At 44.1% G+C, this 21806-nt stretch overlaps 1 protein-coding gene across 2 annotated transcripts in view; it reads left to right on the forward strand.

The window, feature by feature from the left end:
• LOC139412991 (voltage-gated inwardly rectifying potassium channel KCNH7-like) overlaps positions 1-21806 on the forward strand; it is a 74952-nt gene that overhangs the window by 48445 nt on the left and 4701 nt on the right. For both annotated transcript variants that reach the window (XM_071159937.1, XM_071159936.1), the window contains 9 exons: positions 1450-1875; positions 7220-7458; positions 7750-7910; positions 8140-8339; positions 10865-11117; positions 16356-16561; positions 16696-16795; positions 17758-18054; positions 20587-20746. In XM_071159937.1, the coding sequence (XP_071016038.1) occupies positions 1450-1875; positions 7220-7458; positions 7750-7910; positions 8140-8339; positions 10865-11117; positions 16356-16561; positions 16696-16795; positions 17758-18054; positions 20587-20746 (2042 nt within the window). The remainder of the gene's footprint in view (positions 1-1449; positions 1876-7219; positions 7459-7749; positions 7911-8139; positions 8340-10864; positions 11118-16355; positions 16562-16695; positions 16796-17757; positions 18055-20586; positions 20747-21806) is intronic.

Genomic DNA, 21806 nt, shown 5'->3' on the forward strand with positions numbered 1-21806 from the left:
GGGCAGTTTGATGAAATAAATAAAACTGCCTGTAGCCTACTTACCAAAACTTTTAATGAAGATAACTACTGTAGCTGGACATGAATAATGAAAAGCTTTTTTCTCTCTCTGCCCTTTATTTGGTGATTTGCTTTAAAGGGTGTGATATAGTGGAGGGTTGTTCTATTGACCTGTAATCACACAGGGGAGGGGACAGAAGACATCTAATAACCAATTTCATTATAATCACTTAAGCCCGCCACCCTTCATCCCACTCAAACACAGGGGTTGCCGAGGCGATCCCTGCCAGGGTGCGACTAGGAGTAGGCCTAGCTGATGGAGGAAATAATTGGAAATAATTACTTGAATAGACCATCATGGAGCATCGACTTGAATGGGAATTCCCATTCTAGTAATTCTAGTTCTATGGTGAAGGCGGCCAAAATGGAGCCCTAATTCCATTTCCAAGGCTCTATTTCAGCTTGCGCTTCTCTCCATCTACAATAATTACTTCTCTGCCCTTGGGTGAAGCACTTTACCTTTCTCTCTCCTCCTCTCCCTCCCTCTCGCCACAGTGATAATCAGCCATGAGAAGCAGAGACAGAAATGTCTTCCCTGGCATTGAAGTGTCAAGCTGCAGAATGAATGACTATATCCCACAACGATAATCACCTTAGTGTCATTGAGACTACTATCTGCTCTGTGATATTGATATTAAAAGTTATCCAGGGACAGGCCATACTGCAACTGGAATATTTGGGATATTGATGCAATTCAACATTCCTTAAATAGTGCTTTTCCTACCTAGAAGGCCCCTACAAGGACATTCCCGTCTTATTACTTGTTTGCAATTTGCTGGCTGATATTGTCAGATACTAAGCTAACATGAACTTCTTGAAGTATGTACTGTATGTGTGGCTAATGGGTATTGTAGTTCTGGACGGGTGGTTAAGACACTGTTCTTCCATCAATATTTCCACGTGACTGATTTCCTCTTGGGAGTTCAGCGGTGTTTATTGTCTAGTGATCGACTCATACAGAATGAATAGTGTGCCTGAGGAGGATAAGCGACCTGTATATGAATGTATAAATGTATAGTTATCCTCCCTACAGCCAAGCACAAAGGGCAAACTGATGACGTTAACCTTTGTGTATTTTCATCCATATAATGAACTTATTAATGTTATATACAGTATAGAGTATAGGCCATATACATGTACAGTATGTATCCATAATAGCCCACATATGTAGTTTTAAATAGTGTTTTAAATAGTGTTATAGAATATTTGAATGCAACATTAGCATTGTTGCTTTTGCGCTAGGCCCCTATACAATATTTAGCTTGAATTTCAAAGTATTTCCTTAGGATTCTATAGGATTCATTCGCTCTTCTAATACATTGATCCAAGCCACCATTTTCTTAATGTCTTCACTTTACTTCCTCTTAACTCCTCCCTCCTTCCTCCTCAGGTGCTATCCCTGGGCGCAGATGTGCTTCCCGAGTACAAGCTCCAGACGCCCCGCATGGACAAGTTAACCATCCTCCACTACAGCCCCTTCAAAGCGGTGTGGGACTGGCTCATCCTGCTGCTGGTCATCTACACGGCCATCTTCACGCCCTACTCCGCCGCCTTCCTCCTCAACGACATAGAGGAGCAGAAGAGGAGGGAGTGCGGCTACTCGTGCTCGCCGCTCAACGTGGTCGACCTCATGGTGGACATCATGTTCATCGTGGACATATTGATCAACTTCAGGACAACCTATGTGAATCTCAACGAGGAGGTGGTCAGCCACCCGGCGAAGATAGCCATCCACTATTTCAAGGGCTGGTTCCTCATCGACATGGTGGCTGCCATCCCCTTTGATCTGCTCATCTTCGGCTCGGGATCGGAGGAAGTAAGGGCAAACGCGTAGACTCTTTTTACACTACTCAGCCAAGCTGAAACTGAGTCAAACAGAGCTTTACTGTGCTGTGTTGGCCTGGTTACATATCCACCATAGTTACGGGAACAGTGCTTGAAAGAGCCATTTGCATCGGCCTAATCGAGTGAATCGGGCATTAGTCACTTAGCCGCTTACTCACAGACACGTGTCACTAGGCCTCGGGTCCAAGTCGTGATGACATGGTGCTCCTCTAGTTTTTCCTCATTCTCTGAAATGTTTGAATTAAAGTTGCTTAGTCACTTACTCACAGGCACACGTCAGACAACCTCAGGGTCCTCGTCGACATGACGGTGCCCCTGTAGGTTTCGCTAGTCAGACGCCTCTCGTTTTCACATCTGATTGGGTCTCAGTCTGTAGCTATGGCAGATTGCCTCGGGCGTCCTAAAACTGTTGAACGGCGTCTGCCTCTCAAATAGCTTTGAGTCCTAAACTGCAGTTTGTTGTTGTTGATTTGTCTGTGTTTCTTTTGGCTCCCATCAGGTGGAACAGTAGCTTTCCAAGTTCTCAACTCGAGAAAAGGAGAGAGGGAAAGACAGAGCAAGAAAGATGCAGATTAAAAGAAAGATTGTTGAACTGCAGTGAGAGGGAGAGATGTGCTCCCGCGTATGAGAGGGAAAGAGGAAGAGAGAGGGACGATTTATCTACTCTGATTACACCCACAGGATGTCAATATCTCAGCCGAGCAGCGACTGCTAAGTGTGTCCCTTGCTGGCACATCACAGAGCAGGACAGGACAGGGTACATGATGTTCCAGAAAGAAAAAAAGATGTCTCCTGCAAAATGATGACAAGTGAGCATGTGTAGGGAGCAGTGGTGTGTCAGAGCAGTGATTTGTCGAGTCATTATTTACCATCAGGTGTCTTGTACCAGAGAGTTACCCTCCGTCTGGGTTTGTCAGTGAATGGCAGGAAGAGGAAGAGGAACAGACAGACGAGGGGTGCCATGCCACAGCGTGTGTCCATTGTAATATAGTGTTTCTCACTTTTCAGGAAATAAGCAGCAGAGGCTACATTTTATGATAACACGTGCAGGCTTTTTGTGTAAGTCCTGCAGCAACAACCAACTCAGAAAAGTGACGTCCAAATTGAATTTGTTGATCATTTGAACGAGGTGTGTCAGTTCGGGGCTGAAACAAAAGCCTGCATACCCAGACAGTAGTTTTCCAGGACCCAGATTCATGCCCGAGTTGAGCATGCGTAAATGCAACGTAATTGGCTTTTTATGGCCTTTTCTCTCTATGCGTAGTCTTACTTTAAATTGAAACATGAGAATAGCATGCTATTCACCCACTATTTGTTTGAGGTGGAGCTAGAATAAATGAAGGTGTGGAGGAGGTGTGTCTACAGATTCTGAACTTGACCTAATTCCCTCATAATTCCACCAATTTGACGCGCAATGAAACCATGAATAAGGTCTAGCGAATTTACCGGTTCCAAGTGGAAAATGCATCTACTTCATTTCTTTCTGATAGAAATAGTACCGTTCTCCGTGCACTGTAGTTTACAACTTGGTAGGATCTATTGATAAGAGCTAGGTAAATGACTAATCCGTTTGGAGAAGGGGATCGTAAATACACATAGCAATTGTTTTTCCGATGATTTTTCCTTATGATCCCTGGAGACGAATGTGAAACCATCCATATGGAAGAAAACTGAAAATCATATTTTTCACAGTGAAATAAGATATAAATAGCTGTGCCGTTATTCAGAATTGTTATTGTGTGCCCTCATAATTTGCATGGATGAAGTGTAGAGACCCAAGCTATAGGCTTCTGTAGGGCTGGACCTCCCAAGTTGATGTATACGCTTTATAATGTTTTGATTATATACCCAGGCTTTTCTCTGTTTTATTTTCCAGTTTGTATCATGATAAACATTAGCCACTACCAGGAGCCGCAGTCAGTAATACCCATATGGATTTATTTTTGCATCATTCATTTTCTTGAGGGTCGCTAGCATTAGTGGATCATATCTGGCTAACGTTGCGCAATATTTTGGGACATGTAGCCTATTTGAATCATTATGGAACTCAGACCAGCCGGTTAAACCTGGAGCCTGGCACAAGGTTCACAGCGACTAGACCGTTGTCATACATTTCCATGATTAGTGAGAATTAAGATTATATTTATACAAACAGGTAACTCCTTTTTCCTTCTTCCAATGTTTCATGGATTGAATTTGAATATGACAGCTTTCAGGATGAATCAAACCACTGTATTCTTAATCAGCAATATCCAGTATTTAGTACGTAGACTCTTCCCCCAAAAATGTATGATTCATACATACTTTCCTAACCCTAAAATGTGCCGAAATAATCTGCAAGAGTATTTTTAAATCTAGTTGGCACTGAAACGGAGAACAATATGCATAGATGGATTTCTTTCATTGATCCCCATATTCTGAACCTGTTCTCTTAATGTATTTTTATTATTATTATTTTTTTATTTCACCTTTATTTAACCAGGTAGGCAAGTTGAGAACATTCTTTTGAGTCTGTTGACAATTGTAATTAAAACCTTATTTAAAGAGATACATGTACTGAAAACCCCATTGAATTAAAACTCCACGAGAAAATATGTTGGCCAGCAAGTGGGAAGGTTTTCAGCAGTTGAATTAAATGTATACAAAGTGTGCAAGGTAGCCAACTAAAGAAGGTAAATCTGTATGCCAAATACTGATGAGTGCATAGGAAATTTACTCCTGAGGTGCTGACCTGTTGCACCCTCGACAACCACTGTGATTATTATTATTTGACCCTGCTGGTCATTTATGAACATTTGAACATCTTGGCCATGTTCTGTTATAATCTCCACCCGGCACAGCCAGAAGAGGACTGGCCATCCCACATAGCCTGGTTCCTCTCTAGGTTTCTTTCTAGGTTCTGGCCTTTTAGGGAGTTTTTCCTAGCCACCGTGCTTCTACACCTGCATCGTTTGCTGTTTGGGGTTTTAGGCTGGGTTTCTGTACAGCACTTTGTGACATCAGCTGATGTAAGAAGGGATTTATAAATACATTTGATTGATTGATTGCGTAGGAAAGGCATCAATTCCTAAATCGGGATGGGGCCCCAGGAACGTAGTTAGAAAACCCTGTTGTAGCCAGTAGCCTATGGGATTATGTCTTCTATTTCAGACAGTGGTTGAACACAAGCCATCACATGTTGTCTGCCTATCAGGGGTTGTGTAGAGTGGACAGGCCAACACAGATGACTAGCAAACCCCATCCCCGGATTTATCATCAGGGTTGTTAGGGAGAAGCTTTAGCTCTCCACTCTTCAACTCACAAGCACTGCAGACTTAAGCAAGTACTTTAATCAACCATACACTAATATAGCCTACTAAAGCACCCCTTTTCACTCTGCACATGCGACATTCCAGTCAAGATCAACAGTTAGGACCAATTCTAAAAACCCGGAAAGAATTTCTGATTGATTTAGGATATGCCCTGTCTGTCTGAGACTGATTTCTCTTCCCGGTTGAGAAATACACCCTTAGAAAAAAGGGTTCTTTGGCTGTCCCTATAGGAGAACCCTTTTTGGTTCCAGGGTTCTACATGGAACCCAAAAGGGTTCTACCTGGAGCCAAAAAGTGTTCTTCGTAGCATTCTCCTTAGGGGCCTTTAATGAACACTTTCTGAGACAGAGAGCTGGTTTCAAGCGCAGGGCACATCAGATGTTTATTGTAAAGGACCACAGAAGGAGTCAAGTAGTTACAGACAGGGAAAAGTCTAATAACGTCATCTGGGAGATCAGGCAATAGGTTGAGAACAGGAAATCCGATAGGCTAAAGTACAGGCAGGGAATAGGCAAACGGCATCGTTAGTGAGGCAGGCAGAAACTATCATACACGGGAGGATTAAATTATGGGGAATCCAGCGCTCCAACTAGAAGTGTGTCACAAAACAAACAATACTTCACAAAGATGGGGTGCAAAGAACTGAACTAAATAGTGTGCGATAATGACATACAGGTGTGTGAACAGGTGATCAGAATTCAGGTGATCGGGATCTGGAGAGTGAGCTGCGTTCAGGGGATCTACGTGTTTGAGAGTGTGAGCTGGAAAGTGGGCTGGAGAGTGAGCTACGTTCAGGGGATCTACATGTTTGAGAGTGTGAGTTGGAAGCAGACGTTACAGGGACAGCTAAAGAACCCTTTTAGGTTCTAGATAACACCTTTTTTTCTAAGAGTAAAGTAGACAAAATCTGCTGTAAATGATTGCAGCGATATAGAGGGAAGATCTGGGCGGATGGCCCGGGCGGTTTGTAATGGAGCTTTCAGAGACTCAGCAGTAGCATCCGTGTCCCTCACCAGAGCACATTCACCTGTGACAGAGTCAAGACAGTGTTGCGCCATAAATCAGACCCCCTTCTATGAGACAAGGAACCATAGTCACTGTCAAATTGAGTCTCATGTGTAAACGGGAGAAGCACCCTGTAAATAAACGTGTACAGGTGCAGAGAGCTGAGTGACTGTAGAGGACAAGAAACAGTAGTAGTAATGACTTCCCTCAGGATATTACTATAATCGTTGGTCCTGAGGAGACGTGGAACAAACTATTAGAATTTCCCTAAGACTCACTTATGCTGTTTGCAGACTGTGCGACACTAATAAATCAGCTCTTATCTCATGGCAGGCCGTGGTCGTTTTTGTTGTTGTTGTGGTCACCGTGTTAATTTAGCTGGGCAGGAACCGAGATGGAGAGATGCCAGGATCGAGACTGTTTAAATGAAACTGAACAGAAGGAGGGGTGGGAGGACAGGAGAGGCGTGGTGTTTGCTTTCATGCTGCCTGGCTGGAAGACTTGGACGTTCTCTGTCAAAAGCGCAGTTCTTTTAGATTTTCTTTTTTTATTGTTCTTTAAAAACATATTTTTTTCTGCAGTCGTCTTAGTATGTAGCATGTAGGCTTGATAAATCCCCCTTTCCCCTCATTCCTCCTAACAACATTTTAGAATGACCGAAATATGTTATGTTATATTCGTATTATTGCCACTGCTCTCTGCTGGTTTAGACAGCAGTCTATTTTTTGCAGAGTTCCCTTCCATTGACACGCTGTCATGTCCAGTGATTTAGAAACTGGAATTAGAAACTGGATCGTGGTCATTTAGCCAAGCTTGATTGTAAACAGTACTATCTTAACCCTAACTCCTAACCTTTGATCTGACCTTAAGGTTACCTCTAATAACAACAAATTGCTTCCTGTTGTGGTGCATCCAATTAACAAATAACTTGCCTGGACTGTACTGCAACACTCAAACCCCGAGCCAATCACAGCTCTGTTTACTTCTATGTCCCCTCAGACCACAACTCTGATTGGGCTGCTGAAGACCGCCCGGCTGCTCCGACTAGTTCGCGTGGCCCGTAAGCTGGACCGATATTCAGAGTACGGCGCCGCCGTCCTTATGCTCCTCATGTGCATCTTCGCCCTCATTGCCCATTGGCTGGCCTGCATCTGGTACGCCATCGGCAATGTGGAGAAGCCCTATCTGGAGCACAAGATTGGCTGGCTGGATAACCTGGGCGTGTCCATTGGAAAGAGGTACTAGGCAAGCCAAAATATACTGAATTACTGAATATCATAACAACATGCACCATGGACTTGTGCCTCAATGTACCCCAATACTATTTACTGTATCACATGACTCTTTAATAACGATGCAGTTGAATGATCGGAAATAACTTTGTGATTTGTTAATTACACTAAGAAATATTGGTACAAAATCAGATTTAAAAAAAATACTTTCCCCATTATTATGTTGGGATAGTACTGTAGAAAAAATACAGTGAAATGTATCGAACCATGAACTGAGTGTACTGTCTCACCCCCTAGGTACAACTACAGTGACCCCAGCTCTGGCCCGTCCATCAAGGACAAATACGTCACGGCCCTCTATTTTACCTTCAGTAGTCTGACCAGCGTGGGCTTTGGCAACGTCTCACCCAACACCAACTCCGAGAAGATCTTCTCCATCTGTGTCATGCTGATTGGCTGTGAGTGTTTAGACTGAAAACAGATGGAATGAATGAACGAACAAACAAATGAATACATTATACATATTTCTACAATGAATCACTATTACTGTAAAGCCAAGTAATACTACTCAATAAGTTATTGTACTACTATATTCCTAGCTACTGATTAATTAAGGGAAATTAGAATATTGCTAACAGTGATGACGACATGATGATCACCTGTCTGGTGTGATTCTCCCTCTCGCAGCCCTGATGTACGCCAGTATCTTTGGTAATGTGTCGGCCATCATCCAGCGGTTGTACTCTGGTACGGCGCGGTACCACCTGCAGATGCTCCGGGTCAAAGAATTCATCCGCTTCCACCAGATCCCCAACCCACTGAGGCAACGCCTGGAGGAGTACTTCCAACACGCCTGGAACTACACCAACGGCATCGACATGAATATGGTGCGAATGGGGGGAGTGTGTGGGGGTTGTGTAGGGAGGAGGGTGGGGGTGTAGGGGAGGCTGTGTGTGTGTGCGTGTTTGTGTGTGTGTGGGGCTAATAAGTCTTGTGAGACTTTGGCAAAAAATTGCTCATATTGGGACATAATGTTAGTCATATGGTGGGATAAGGGAATAGATAATGGTTAAGTCTCAGATTGATGATTCAGATTGCTGCTGTTCTTCGATAGGTTTTTCATGATGCGGTTATGTTACTGCCTTGCTGTGTTTCTCCTACAGTACTTAGCTTCTCGGTGAAGCTGTTCAATGTTTTTTTCTGACCTTAAACAACCTTGTCTCCATGACGGTTCTTACCATTAACATACAGCCCAGTGTGTTCCCTTAGCGACATGGTTATATGACATTATTATGATCTTGATTAGGATTCTAAACTCTAGAATGAAAGCCATGGATACTGTATGTAAACCGGCTTTTCCCCTGGTGATGTTAACTGTACTTATTTAAATGTGTCTTTTCCTTGTCTGCCTCATGTCAAATGGAATGACTTCATCACTCTGGTAAGAGCAGGAGGTACTGTGTTCAAAGAAACGTGTTGTTTTCAAAAAAAGGCATAGTGTAGTAAATCGTTGACCAAGACGAAAATCAAAGAACACATTTATTAAAATCCATAACTTTGTCTTTATAGTCTAGGAAAAAAGCATGATAATTTGAAGGCATGCTCCCCAGTTACTTTTAAATACTGTAGCCCTCTCTAGATCATGCCTTGTACACTGAGTATAGAAAACATTAAGAACACCTTCCTAATACTGAGTTGCAACCCCCCTTTTGCCCTCAGAACAGCCTCAATTCGTCAGCATATGGACTCTACAAGGTGTCGAAAGCTTTCCACAGGGATACTGGCCCATGTTGACTCCAATGCTTCCGATAGTTGTGTCAAGTTGGCTGGATGTCCTTTGGGTGGTGGACTATTCTTGATACACATGGGAAATTGTTGAGCGTGAAAACCCAGCAGTGTTGCAGTTCTTGTCACACTCAAACAGGTGCGCCTGGCACCTACTACATTACCCCGTTCAAAGGCGCTTAAATATTTAGTCTTGCCCATTCACCCTCTGAATGGCACACATACACAATCCATGTCTCAATTGTCTCAAGGCTTAAAAATAATGATTTAACCTGTCTCCTCCCCTTCATCTACACTGACTGAAGTGGATTTAACATGTGACATCAATAAGGGATCATATCTTTCACCTGGAAAAAGCAGGTGTTCCTAATGTTTTGTCCACTCAGTGTACATACTGACTTCCCCATTGCATGCCAGCCAGTAGTATAACCCTCAGTGCTTCTAGCAGCCCATATTGTCCATCACAGATTGACTTGCATGTGGCTTGCCACAAGGTCACCGTTTGCATGAAATCTGTGTGTTCAAACACAATCACATAATTTTATATGGCAGTTAGAGGCACAGACAGCCTGGCACTGCCAGGTTTCCCTCCATGTGGGAGGCTTGGCACACATGTCCAGCGATATTGCACCTGCACTTGCCAAATGTTGTTCAATCTCTCCTTTCCAAAATCTTCTGCTATGATTTTGTTCCCCAACTATTGAAAAATAGCCTCTCTTTTTCAAGAAATGTAGATTTGTCCAGATTAGTTTTTTGTTAATAAGGTCATTGTTTTGTATGTGATATAGAGTAAGTATGTTTTACTGTTTAATTTTCCCCTTTTGTGTGTTTGAAGCCTTCCCTTGCCCTCTGGTCCTCTGTGATTTCACAGTTCAAGATTTGATCCTCTGTTTACAGTCATCTCATGACCTTTAACCTGTAACCTTTGACCCTGTGTGGTGTTCAGTCCCAGGCAAATGACTTGTTTTCCAGTTGAGGGCATTAATGTCACTGAATCATTTAGGTGACATTTTTTCCAGTGATACTATTTGCATTTAAGCGTGTAGTAATTGAAATAGTTTAAATACTTTTGTCACTCTGATCCTTAAACTCTAAATGACATGACAGGTTAATTCAGGTTTGAGGTAAGTATTTTATTTATTCATTTTTATAATAAATCTGAATCACAGACACTAAGGATACCCCACTAAGATAGAAAGTTCCCTCATGAGCACACTTGTGCTAATTATTTATTTTATCAAAGGGAAGGCGTGTTTCCATGTTTGTTTCCATGTTTTCCTAGTTTGTTGTGTCTTGTACAGCAGTGTTGGATATCCATCTGTTTACCCCCACCTGCTAGTACTCTGATTAAAAACTATGGAAAGATGCCAGAAAAATACCCCCTCAAACAGTCACATATGACAATGCAGTATTTAGATTTTGAGAAGAAGACCCAAAACACAATTGGCAATTGTATCAACCCACTGGATTCCAAACCAAATCTGACTCACAAACTCAAACCAAACCCACACCCAAAGACGTCTCAAGTTAGTTTGACAGCATACCTCTGATAACACCATAAACGCTTCCATCCCAGTCCTATCTGACCATTCTCCTATTGCTGTGGCCTGTCTTTTCACGCCCCCAGGTCCTAAAGGGTTTCCCAGAGTGTCTCCAGGCTGATATCTGCCTCCACCTCAACGCGAGTCTGCTCCAGGGCTGCAAGGCATTCCAAGGGGCTACTAAGGGCTGCCTGAGGGCCCTGGCCATGAGGTTCAAGACCACGCACTCCCCACCGGGCGACACACTAGTCCACTGTGGAGACGTGCTTACTGCCCTCTACTTCTTGTCCCGAGGGTCCATCGAAATCCTCAAGGAAGACATTGTGGTGGCCATTTTGGGTATGCGCTACTCAAATGTGGACGTTGTTTATTGTTTCACATTGTTTATTAATATATCTTTATTCAACCTGGTAGGTTATTGAATCCACATTATCTTTCACAAGAACAACCGGATGAAAGGTTGCAATTAAAACCAAGTTTCATTGTTTACATCCATTTGACACTTCAGAGGTATTTTGTGCTTTGTAAAAAAGTCCCGAACCAAAATATACGCGAGACACTAGTTACTGCAACAATAACTTGTCTTTGTATTCATGTCGGGCTGTGGAAGGTGTGCTGTTCTCCAGTAAATTGACATTATGGAGATGTGGCTGTGTGAATACCTATGGCTGTGTGAATACCTATGGCTGTGTGAATACTTCCTTACTGGATGTTCACACTACTCAAACACTTCTAATGATTTCCCTCTGCCTGAAGGACAGCTTAATCAGGCTGTTTGGATGAGAAACAGTCTTAGAACAGCAGCACTGCAGGCACACTTTCAAACACTGTTTTTGTCTCTAAACAGTTCAAGCGGAACTGGAAATGAATAGTAACACAGTACAGTTCAGGTGTCCCAGTGCTGCACTTCTCATCAAAGTGTGTGTGTGTGTGTCTCTTGCCTCTCTGTGTGTGTCTGTATACCCTCTGTGTACTGTTTATTAGAGGCTAGTCTCACTATTCTGCTATGCCTGGGTGAGCAGCTGACATCTCTAATGAGCACAGATTCTCATGGCTCCCTCCAAGAACAAACTGTGATAGACAATAGCGCTCTATAGGAGGGTTTTATAGCTGGGAGAAGAGAGAGAGAGGTAGAGGATAAAGGAGAAAGCGATAGAGGGGAAGATAAAGAGTGGGGGGCGAGATGGGGGGAGAGAGAGAGAGAGAGAGAGAGAGAGAGAGAGGAGAGGGGGGGGGGAGAGGGGGGGAGGGAGAGAGACAGAGAGAGAGAGAGTAGAGAGTGGGTGGAGGGAGAGAGGGGAACGTAGGGTGGTTTATTGGATCATGTATTATGCTATCTAATTGCCTGCTGAGGGTGATGGAGTGTTGGTGGGGTTAGCAGTCGCTGCTCGCAGGAGATATTGACATCCCTGGGATGTAATCAGAGTAAATCTCCCCTTCATCTCTCCTTCCTTCTTTCCCATCTCCTTTATCTCTCTCACTCTCCGTTTCTCTCTCTCTCTCTTTCTCGGCGTCAGCCCAGCGCCAAGCAAGTGTTACAGGCTAAGCATTGTATAAACTGCTCATTTCTCACTCAGCCAATGAGCTTCAGCAAAACGCAGCGACACAATAGGGTCATGGGAAGACGGCGGTCGTGTTCCCCTGCTCAGACATTGCTGATGCATGCCAGATCTTACAACTCCTGGATAAGTATTTTGTGCATCGGTTAACCACATTATACAGTATGTTATAGCAATCTGATGGCTGACGTTACAGTTGATGACATGGCAGGTAACCATTGGTTGACACATGCAACAGCTGAGCAGGGGAAAAACCACAGGTGTGTTGAATGAGATGGGTTAATAAGGACTCAGCGCGTTTACCAACGGTAGTCACACAAATGCTAGTCAAGTATTTCTATGCAAATTATATTGTGAATTAGTAATTGCAATTAGTGTGTAATCGACAGAGAGCAATAAACAATGAATTGTATCTGTAAAATAGATGTTGCATCGAGCTTTTGAAGTTAAAATGGTGAACTGACCAGAGGAAAGACTAGGTGCTTGTCCTTACTCTCACCTTAACGCCGGCCCAGGTTGGGACAACGCCGTATTCGTTCATTTGACCATGGAGATCTAGGCCAAGAGCCAGGGCATGCTGTGGGGCACGTACACACACACACACACACACACACACACACACACACACACACACACACACACACACATGTTGGTATCTCTGGAGGTGACAGGACAGGATATCACTACCATACCAACACTGTAAACTGACAGGTCTGCGCAAAGGGAAGTCCTGCGTGAAATAATGATATAACTGAGCCTCTTGGTCATTCCAGGTCAGCCCTATAGACATTCACACTGTCTCCCTGTTGTCATATAGTCACAGCCCTATAGACATTCACACTGTCTCCCTGTTGTCATATAGTCACAGCCCTATAGACATTCACACTGTCTCTCTGTTGTCATATAGTCACAGCCCTATAGACATTCACACTACCTCCCTGTTGTCATATAGTCACAGCCCTATAGACATTCACACTGCCTCCCTGTTGTCATATAGTCACAGCCCTATAGACATTCACACTACCTCCCTGTTGTCATATAGTCACAGCCCTATAGACATTCACACTGTCTCCGTGTTGTCATATAGTCACAGCCCTATAGACATTCACACTGTCTCCCTGTTGTCATATAGTCACAGCCCTATAGACACAGCCCTATAGACATTCACACTACCTCCCTGTTGTCATATAGTCACAGCCCTATAGACATTCACACTGTCTCCCTGTTGTCATATAGTCACAGCCCTATAGTCACAGCCCTATAGACATTCACACTGCCTCCCTGTTGTCATATAGTCACAGCCCTATAGACATTCACACTGCCTCCCTGTTGTCATATAGTCACAGCCCTATAGACATTCACACTACCTCCCTGTTGTCATATAGTCACAGCCCTATAGACATTCACACTACCTCCCTGTTGTCATATAGTCACAGCCCTATAGACATTCACACTGTCTCCCTGTTGTCATATAGTCACAGCCCTATAGACATTCACACTACCTCCCTGTTGTCATATAGTCACAGCCCTATAGACATTCACACTACCTCCCTGTTGTCATATAGTCACAGCCCTCCCTGTTGTCCTATAAGGAAGTGGCAGAAGTACAGGTATACATTTAACAGTGCATTTGGAAATGATTCAGACGCCTTCACTCTTCCTACATTTTGTTACATTACAGCCTTATTCTAAAATGGATGGTCATTAATCTACAAAATCCAAAAGGCACTCGCACATCTGAGCAATCTAATTTGCAGGTGCATGGCAACAATTGAACAAGATGAAGGAAACAGGAAACCGCACACTGCTCTTGATAGTATCACCGATCTTTAATAAGCTTAAGCCAGAGCTCTGACGAAGGCCGTGAGGCCGATACGTAAGCTTATTAAAGATCGATGATACTATCAAGAGCAGTGTGCGGTTTCCTGTTTCCTTCACGTCATTAATCTACAAAATGCCCCATAACGACAAAGTATAAACACGTTCTTATACATTTTTGCTCGTGTATTTAAAATATAAAAACTGAAACATGTCACGTGTGCTCCCTCTCCGGCCTCTAGGTCACCAGGCTGCTTAGTATTGCGCACACTTGCCAGGCGCGTCAGCACCTAATGACAATCACCTGGACTCCATCACCTCCTTGAATACCTGCCCAATTTATGTCCCTCCCTTTGGCTCCTTCCCCAGGCGTTATTGTTCCTGTTTCAGTTTCATGTCTGTGTGTTGTTTGTGTTTCTTGTTTTGAATGGTGTTTGATTTATTGATTAAATGTTTCACTCCCTGAACTTGCTTCCCGACTCCTAGCGCACATGTTACAAAACAACACATTTACATAAGTATTCAGACCCTTTACTCAGTACTTTGTTGAAGCACCTTTGGCAGCGATTACAGCCTTGAGTCTTCTTGGGTATGACGCTACATGCTTGGCACAACTGTATTTGGGGAGTTTCTCCCGTTCTTTTCTGCAGATCCTCTCAAGCTCTGTCAGGTTTGATGGGGAGCATCGCTGCACAGGGTTCAAGTCCGGGTAACTCAAGGACATTCAGGGACTTGTCTCGAAGCCACTCCTGCATTGTCTTGGCGGTGTGCTTAGGTTTGTTGTCCTGTTGGAAGGTGAACCTTCGCCCCAGTCTGAGGTCCTGAGCACTCTGGACCAGGTTTTCATCAAGGATCTCTCTGTACTTTGCTCCATTCATCTTTCCCTCGATTCTAACTAGTCTCCCAGTCCCTGCCGCTGAAAAACATCCCCACAATATGATATTGCCATCACCATGCTTCATCGTCGGGATGGTATTGGCCAGATGACGAGCGGTGCCTGGTTTCCTCCAGACGTGACGCTTGGTATTCAGTCCAAAGAGTTCAATCTTGGATTCATCAGGCCAGAGAATCTTGTTTCTCGTTGTCTGAGAGTCCTTTAGATGCCTTTAGGCAAACTCCAAGCAGGCTGTCATGTGCCTTTTACTGAGGAGTGGCTTCTGTCTGGACACTCTACCATAAAGCCCTGATTGGTGGAGTGCTGCAGAGATGGTTGTCCTTCTGGAAGGTTCTCCCATCTCCACAGAGGATCTCTGGAGCTCTGTCAGAGTGACCATCGGGTTCTTGATCACTTCCCTGACCAAGGCCCTTTTCCTCGATTGCTCAGTTTGGCTGGGCGGCCAGCTCTAGGAAGTGTCTTGGTGGTTCCAAACTTCTTCCATTTAAGGATGATGGAGGCCACTGTGTTCTTGGGCACTTTCAATGCTGCAGAAATGTTTTGGTACCCTTCCCCAGATCTGTACCTGGACACAATCCTGTCTCGGAGCTCTACGGACAATTCCTTCAACCTCATGGCTTGGTTTTTGCTCTGACATGCACTGTTAACTGTGGGACCTTATACAGACAGGTGTGTGCCTTTCCAAATCATGTCCAATCGATTGAATTTACCAGAGGTGGACTCCAAGTTGTAGAAACATCTCAAGGATGATCAATGGAAACAGGTTGCACCTGAGCTTAATTTCACGTCTAATAGCAAAGGGTCTGAATACTTATGTAAATAAGGCGTTTGTGTTTTTATTTTTAACACATTTGCTAAAATTTAGATAAACCTGTTTTCGCTTTGTCATTATGGGGTATTGTGTGTAGATTGATGTGATAAAATATATATGTTTTAGAATAAGGTTGTAACGTAACAAAATGTGAAAAAGGGGTCTGAATACTTTCCAAATGCACTGTTAGATGACCTCAACAGACAGCTGAGCTGCATTATGGGGAAATACACCAGGTGGTTCAGCTGTTTGTGGGTCAAGGCATGTGTGTCATTATGTGCATGTTATATTTCACCATGTTTATCAAACCTTTATCTTTCTTTCTCTCCCTCTCTCCCTTCCATTTACCTCTCCCCCTTTATCTCTCTACCCACTCCCCCTCTCCCTTCCCTACCTCCCTCTCCCTTTCATCTCTCTACCTCCCCTCCTCTCTCCCTCTCTCCTCCCTCCCTCTCATTTTCTCCCACTCTCTCCTCATTCTCTCTCTCTTCCAGGGAAGAATGACATCTTTGGGGAGATGATCCACCTGTACGCCAAGCCGGGGAAGGCCAACGCGGACGTGCGGGCGCTCAGCTACTGTGACCTGCACACCATCCAGAGGGAGGAGATCCTGGAGGTGCTTGACATGTACCCCGAGTTCGCCGACTACTTCCTCAGCAACCTGGAGCTGACCTTTAACCTCCGAGACGAGAGCGGCAAGGTAAATACAGACGGACTGACAGACAGACACATATGGAAGGACAGAAGGATGGATGGATTGGTGGGTGGATGGATGGACCATACTGCCGGTAGGCAGTACAGATACAATTTTAAGTGGTGTATTTTTTGTTGCAGCCTCAGAATGCAGAGTCAGTCTACCCCTCCCCCAGTGATTCTGATGGGGATGACATCAAATGCAGAAGAAGGCTCACTAACAAGAGGAAATCTTCCGCAGGTGAGTTGAGGTGGTTTTTATGACAACTCTTTTTCAAACAGTTCAACTGAGCCAGCCTGTTTTATACAATATCATGCATTTTAGTTATTTAGGAGACGCTCTTATCCAGAGCAATTAGGATTAAGTGCCTTGCTCAAGGGCACATCGAGAGAGAGAATATTCCCCACCTAGTTGGCTCTGGGATTCGAACCAGCGACCTTTCACTTTTAACCGCTAGGATACCTGCCTTCATGAAAGTGTCTCCAAGTTTGAGAAGACTGTATTCATACACAGGGAATAGTTTTCATTTCGCTTCTAAGAGCTCTGTAAGTTGGGAGGCATTGTTGCAACACACCACTCAACAGTTTGGTATCCATTCAAACTAATTAAAGTGGTCACCATGGTTACGGTTTTTCAGAATACAGTTCCATCTCCTAAAATAAACCCCTCTCCCACCATGTCATGTTGACCTGTACTGTAGATTGTCCAAATGTGTTTTTGTCTAATTCAGACAGATTATACCACATTAAAAGTAAAATGTTCTACATTTTCAGCCATATCATATCCTTCAATGCATACCATTGGATGTTATCTCTCCTGTACTTATTTTCCTTCACATTTACTGACAGTTTCCCTTTCTGCTCACCTTTCCTCTGCTTCTGTAAAGGCAAAGTTGCAAGCACACAATGAAATGTATAGAGTATCTTTACGGCAGCAAGGCTCTGAGGCAGCAGCAGATCTGGTTGGGACCGTTTAGAGCACGACATCTTCCTATTGTTTGATCTGCCGAGCTGCTGCCTCCCAGAGGAGCTGTCTGTAACAAAGAACCCAGTGTTCCTCCAACACACACTCACTCACACTCAAATGCACGCACACACACACACACACACAGAGACATGCATGGATGCACACACACACATGCATGCATGCCCACACGCACGCACAGACACACTCATCCTGATTGCCCTCCTCCTTCCCCACAGGGACCCAGATCAAAGAAACGTCGGTGTTCTGCGATGGTGGTGAGCGGGAGAGGCAGCTCTACCCCTCCTCCCAGGCTGTAGCCACAGTGGTGGAGGAGAGGAGAGACTCAGAGGAGGAGAGGGAAGAGGAAGAAGAGGAGGAGGAGGGAGGGGAGGGGGAGGAGCAGAGGCCTCTGTGCTCGGGGGGGCAGGGTTACCCCTTGGTGAGGGACCACACCTTGGGACTTGGGCTGGGGGACGTTGTTCCGGACGCGTCGGGGGGAGGAGACAATGTGGAGAGGAGCCAGTCTTATAAAGGTACAGTTAGAAGCCTCTAAAGATCCCTACAACAATGCTTTTAATGGCTAGGCCATTTTGGCTAGACCAAAAGCTGACCCACCAATTCAAATGAGCTCCATAACCATTAAAATATCAAAATAACTCATTTTATCTTGCAACAACGACCTGGTAAAATGTCCATACCAGAAATAACCTTCAGTGAGTGTATGGGTAGCACAACACCGAAGCCAGAGGGCCCAAAACAACCAATGGTCACACGACAAGACATGTCCTTTCAAGCCCTTTTCTACAGAATATTGAGTAACTGTACTGTAATTAATTTGGATAAAGGAAATGACCCTGGGCCACTGGAGCAGGATGTCACACATATTAAAAATCCAAACAAGGATTAGGGCTCATCGCCACGGCAACTACCATTATAAGAGGATTATTTATATCCGACAACCAACCAGGGTCATTGGTCTGGAAATGCAGGGTTTCGAACACACTCTGTTAGATGTTTTCATTTACTGTATATATACTGTTATTCAGTGGTAGAAAATGCATCAATGCTAATATTAAAGCAGAGTGCTTCGACTGACACAGTATCTATTGTTGTGCTGTTCTAGCACAGTGTTAAGGCGTCATCTAAAACCAAGCAAAACAGGAGGTAAACTAGCTATGAAAATAGAATTAAGCTCCTGTGGCCAGGAGTTTTCCCTGGTTAGGAAACATGGTCAGGAAAACCTCAGGCCCTACATGGTAAATCCTAGCACTGATCCCAGACCATTTTTTCCCAGTGAGTAAGAAGAAGACAGAAGGACTGGTGAGGCTGGCTTCTTACAGGCCATAGGTTAATTTAAGACCTGGCACTCTTACAGGTTTGTTGGAAAATCCTGTTCATGTTTTATCCCTCGCCAATTTGCCACCAGATGCCAGCTCATTACCTTGTTGATGCCTGGTTGGCATTAAAGATGGCATGATATACGGTGACCAGCTTGTGAAAGAGATCATGAGCTTAGCTTGTTTGTTTATGCTTTGTTTATCAGCCCTACACACCTATGACACACACACACAGAGAGACACACACACTTCCTCTACTCCCCCAAACACGACTTTCACAAATAATTATCCCTAACATAACTACTTTCTTTGTAAAATCCTCAACTACTTTGGTAATATGTTAACATCAATGTGGTAAAAAATTATTAAAACTGCCTCGATATGCACATAGCCACTGTAACAATAACAATTGGAAAAATGAAATTACACGTTTCTATTTGCGTCTCCACAGTATTGCGCTCCGTGATGAACATTCCTGTCAGCATGTGGTGATTTGAGAGTAATATGCTGTAATTCAGTTCTTAAGCGGATGATGATGATTCCTGGTTTGAGTAGGAGGCAGGCAGTGTTGCCTGCTGGATATTGATTCCTGTAATCACCCCAGCATGGAGGCAAAATAAATGGTAGCTTCTGTTCTTGACATCTTTCATTACTGTAAAAGCTATCTACCAAGCATGATCAACTCAATCACTGAGTCTAGTGCAGTGCTTCGGTCATCACTAGTCACCACAGCCACAAATTCATAAACCCTGCCTATCCTTCTACAATTTCTCCACTTAAAATCTGATTTTAAACCTAACCTTGACCCTAACCACACTGCTAACCCTAATGCCTAACATTAACCTTAAATGAAGACCAAAAAGAACATTTTGGTTTTCATTAATTTTTACGACATAGCCATTGTTGACATTGTGGCGAGGTTTCTAGTTTACAACCCAATGTTTCTCTAGCCTTGCACTTGGTTAAGGTTAGAGTACATATTTGTTCTAGGCCAGCAGTAACACATCTAAATATTTAGCCGTTGGTTAGTTGAATTGGTTGTTTTACTGCTGGGCTACAACAAACATGTGCAACCTTTTGGGGTACCCAAGGACTGGAATTTAAACCAACAAAGGTGCAGGTTTTACTTCTAGCCCTGCACTAACACACCTGCTTTAAGAATCAATGGCTGGATGATTGTGGTATTTCTTTCTATATCAGCTTTGCTAATGCTGGGCTAGAACAAAACGGTGCACCCCTGTGGGGTCCACAGTACTAGGACTGAAGAACATTGTTGGCATTATAGCGATATAACACAGTGGTAGACATCTATCAGGTGTGTACTATTCCTATCGACACCCACTCAGTAGCTGTAAAAGACTAGACCAACTTTTTTTGTGCCTGAGGGGGAAGTGATTCTGGACACAGTGCTGCTATTATAGTTTCTAACAACCAGGTAGCAATGTGAGTGAGAGAGTGATTGATGCTATAACTGCTGGTTATACAGTGGGCCCAATGTACCCATTGATCAATTAAATGGTAGCCTTTGACAGGACTGGTATGGATGAGGGACCGCTATCTAGTCAGTGTTGGTGGTTAGTACTCTGTACCTTCTCAAGCCACTACGGTCATCAGACAAGGATCATACCTAACTAAAAAGGATTCAATGTTCTGTGGGAAATGATTGGTGCTGTGATTTAGTTGTATATATAATGGTATATAAATGTGTTTGTGCATGTGTGTGTCTAGACCTGCGTGGGGAGGAGTGGGGGTGCGTGCGGCCCAGGGAGGTCCTGGAGGAGTCGGCCCAGGACTCCCGAAGTGGGGTCGGAGAGGAGGACAGTGAGCCGGACAACACCTACGGAGAGGTGGAGCAACGTCTGGACCTGCTGCAAGAGCATCTAAACAGGTGAAGGGGAGATGCGAAATTCTGATCGTAATTCGCCATTAAAAAAAACACAACTTTAACCAAGCCGTTCTGGTGGTAAACACACTACACCGTCTTCAAATAACCCTAGCCCAACTATCACTGCATCCCACTGCACTATAGACTAGCTACACAGCAAGGTTTTTCCAGTACAACAGCCATCAGAATACAACTGGGTTTACCGTACGCATCCACGGTCCACGGTAAAGCATTGCTTGTAAAGTAAGGCTCACTATATAACACAGAGAGTCGACTTCTGCATACGTTCAATATGGAAGGGATCCAGCTGCTACAGACAGCAGACAGCATCGCCTATTTTTAGCTGACGCCCGTGAGACGCAGTCGCAACACAAAGACAGCAGACGTCACGGCAGAGTTTGGAGGGGAGGGTTGGGAGATGGTGCGGGGCAACAGCAGACAGAGGGAGGGGTCACATCAGCCAAAAAGTGGGAGGAGGCCTCTGAGTCAGTCCGACTCTTTCTCTTTTTATTTCTCTCTCTCTCTCTCACTCTCTCTCTGCCTCTCTCTCTCTTTCTCTCTCTATATATATATATATATATGCGTTCCATCTATATATAGCCTATGCTCTCTTTCACTTTTTCTCTCTCTCTCTCTACTGTATCTTCCCTCTCCATATCCCTTCTTCCACTGGAAGTGGCGGTTACAGACTGGCCACCTCAGGCTCTTTGCAGGCGTACGTCGCTCTCATTTCTCCTGCTTTAGGGAGGTAATGGGCAGACGCCTGGCCACTCAACGGACATGGCGGCCACACTACCCTGCCTCATCTAGCTGGAGCACGCCTGCCGGGGGTGTTGATCGGCTCAGATTGTCTTACAGCTCAACAGCAACTGTGACAAACACTGGCTTGTTCTCTGTCCGCAGTGCTCTGAAGGCAGTATGGGTGTGCCGTTTCTAGATACAGTACACAGGTCTGTGTGTTTGTCATTGGAAATAAATCCCTTAAAGTGATATATTTCAACATTAGCTTTTCGAAACCTTGAAGGTGTTGTAAGCAAAAATTGAGAAAAATCAAGAAATGATC

The sequence above is a fragment of the Oncorhynchus clarkii genome, chromosome 7, assembly GCF_045791955.1.
Source record: "Oncorhynchus clarkii lewisi isolate Uvic-CL-2024 chromosome 7, UVic_Ocla_1.0, whole genome shotgun sequence".
NCBI lineage: Eukaryota > Metazoa > Chordata > Actinopteri > Salmoniformes > Salmonidae > Oncorhynchus > Oncorhynchus clarkii.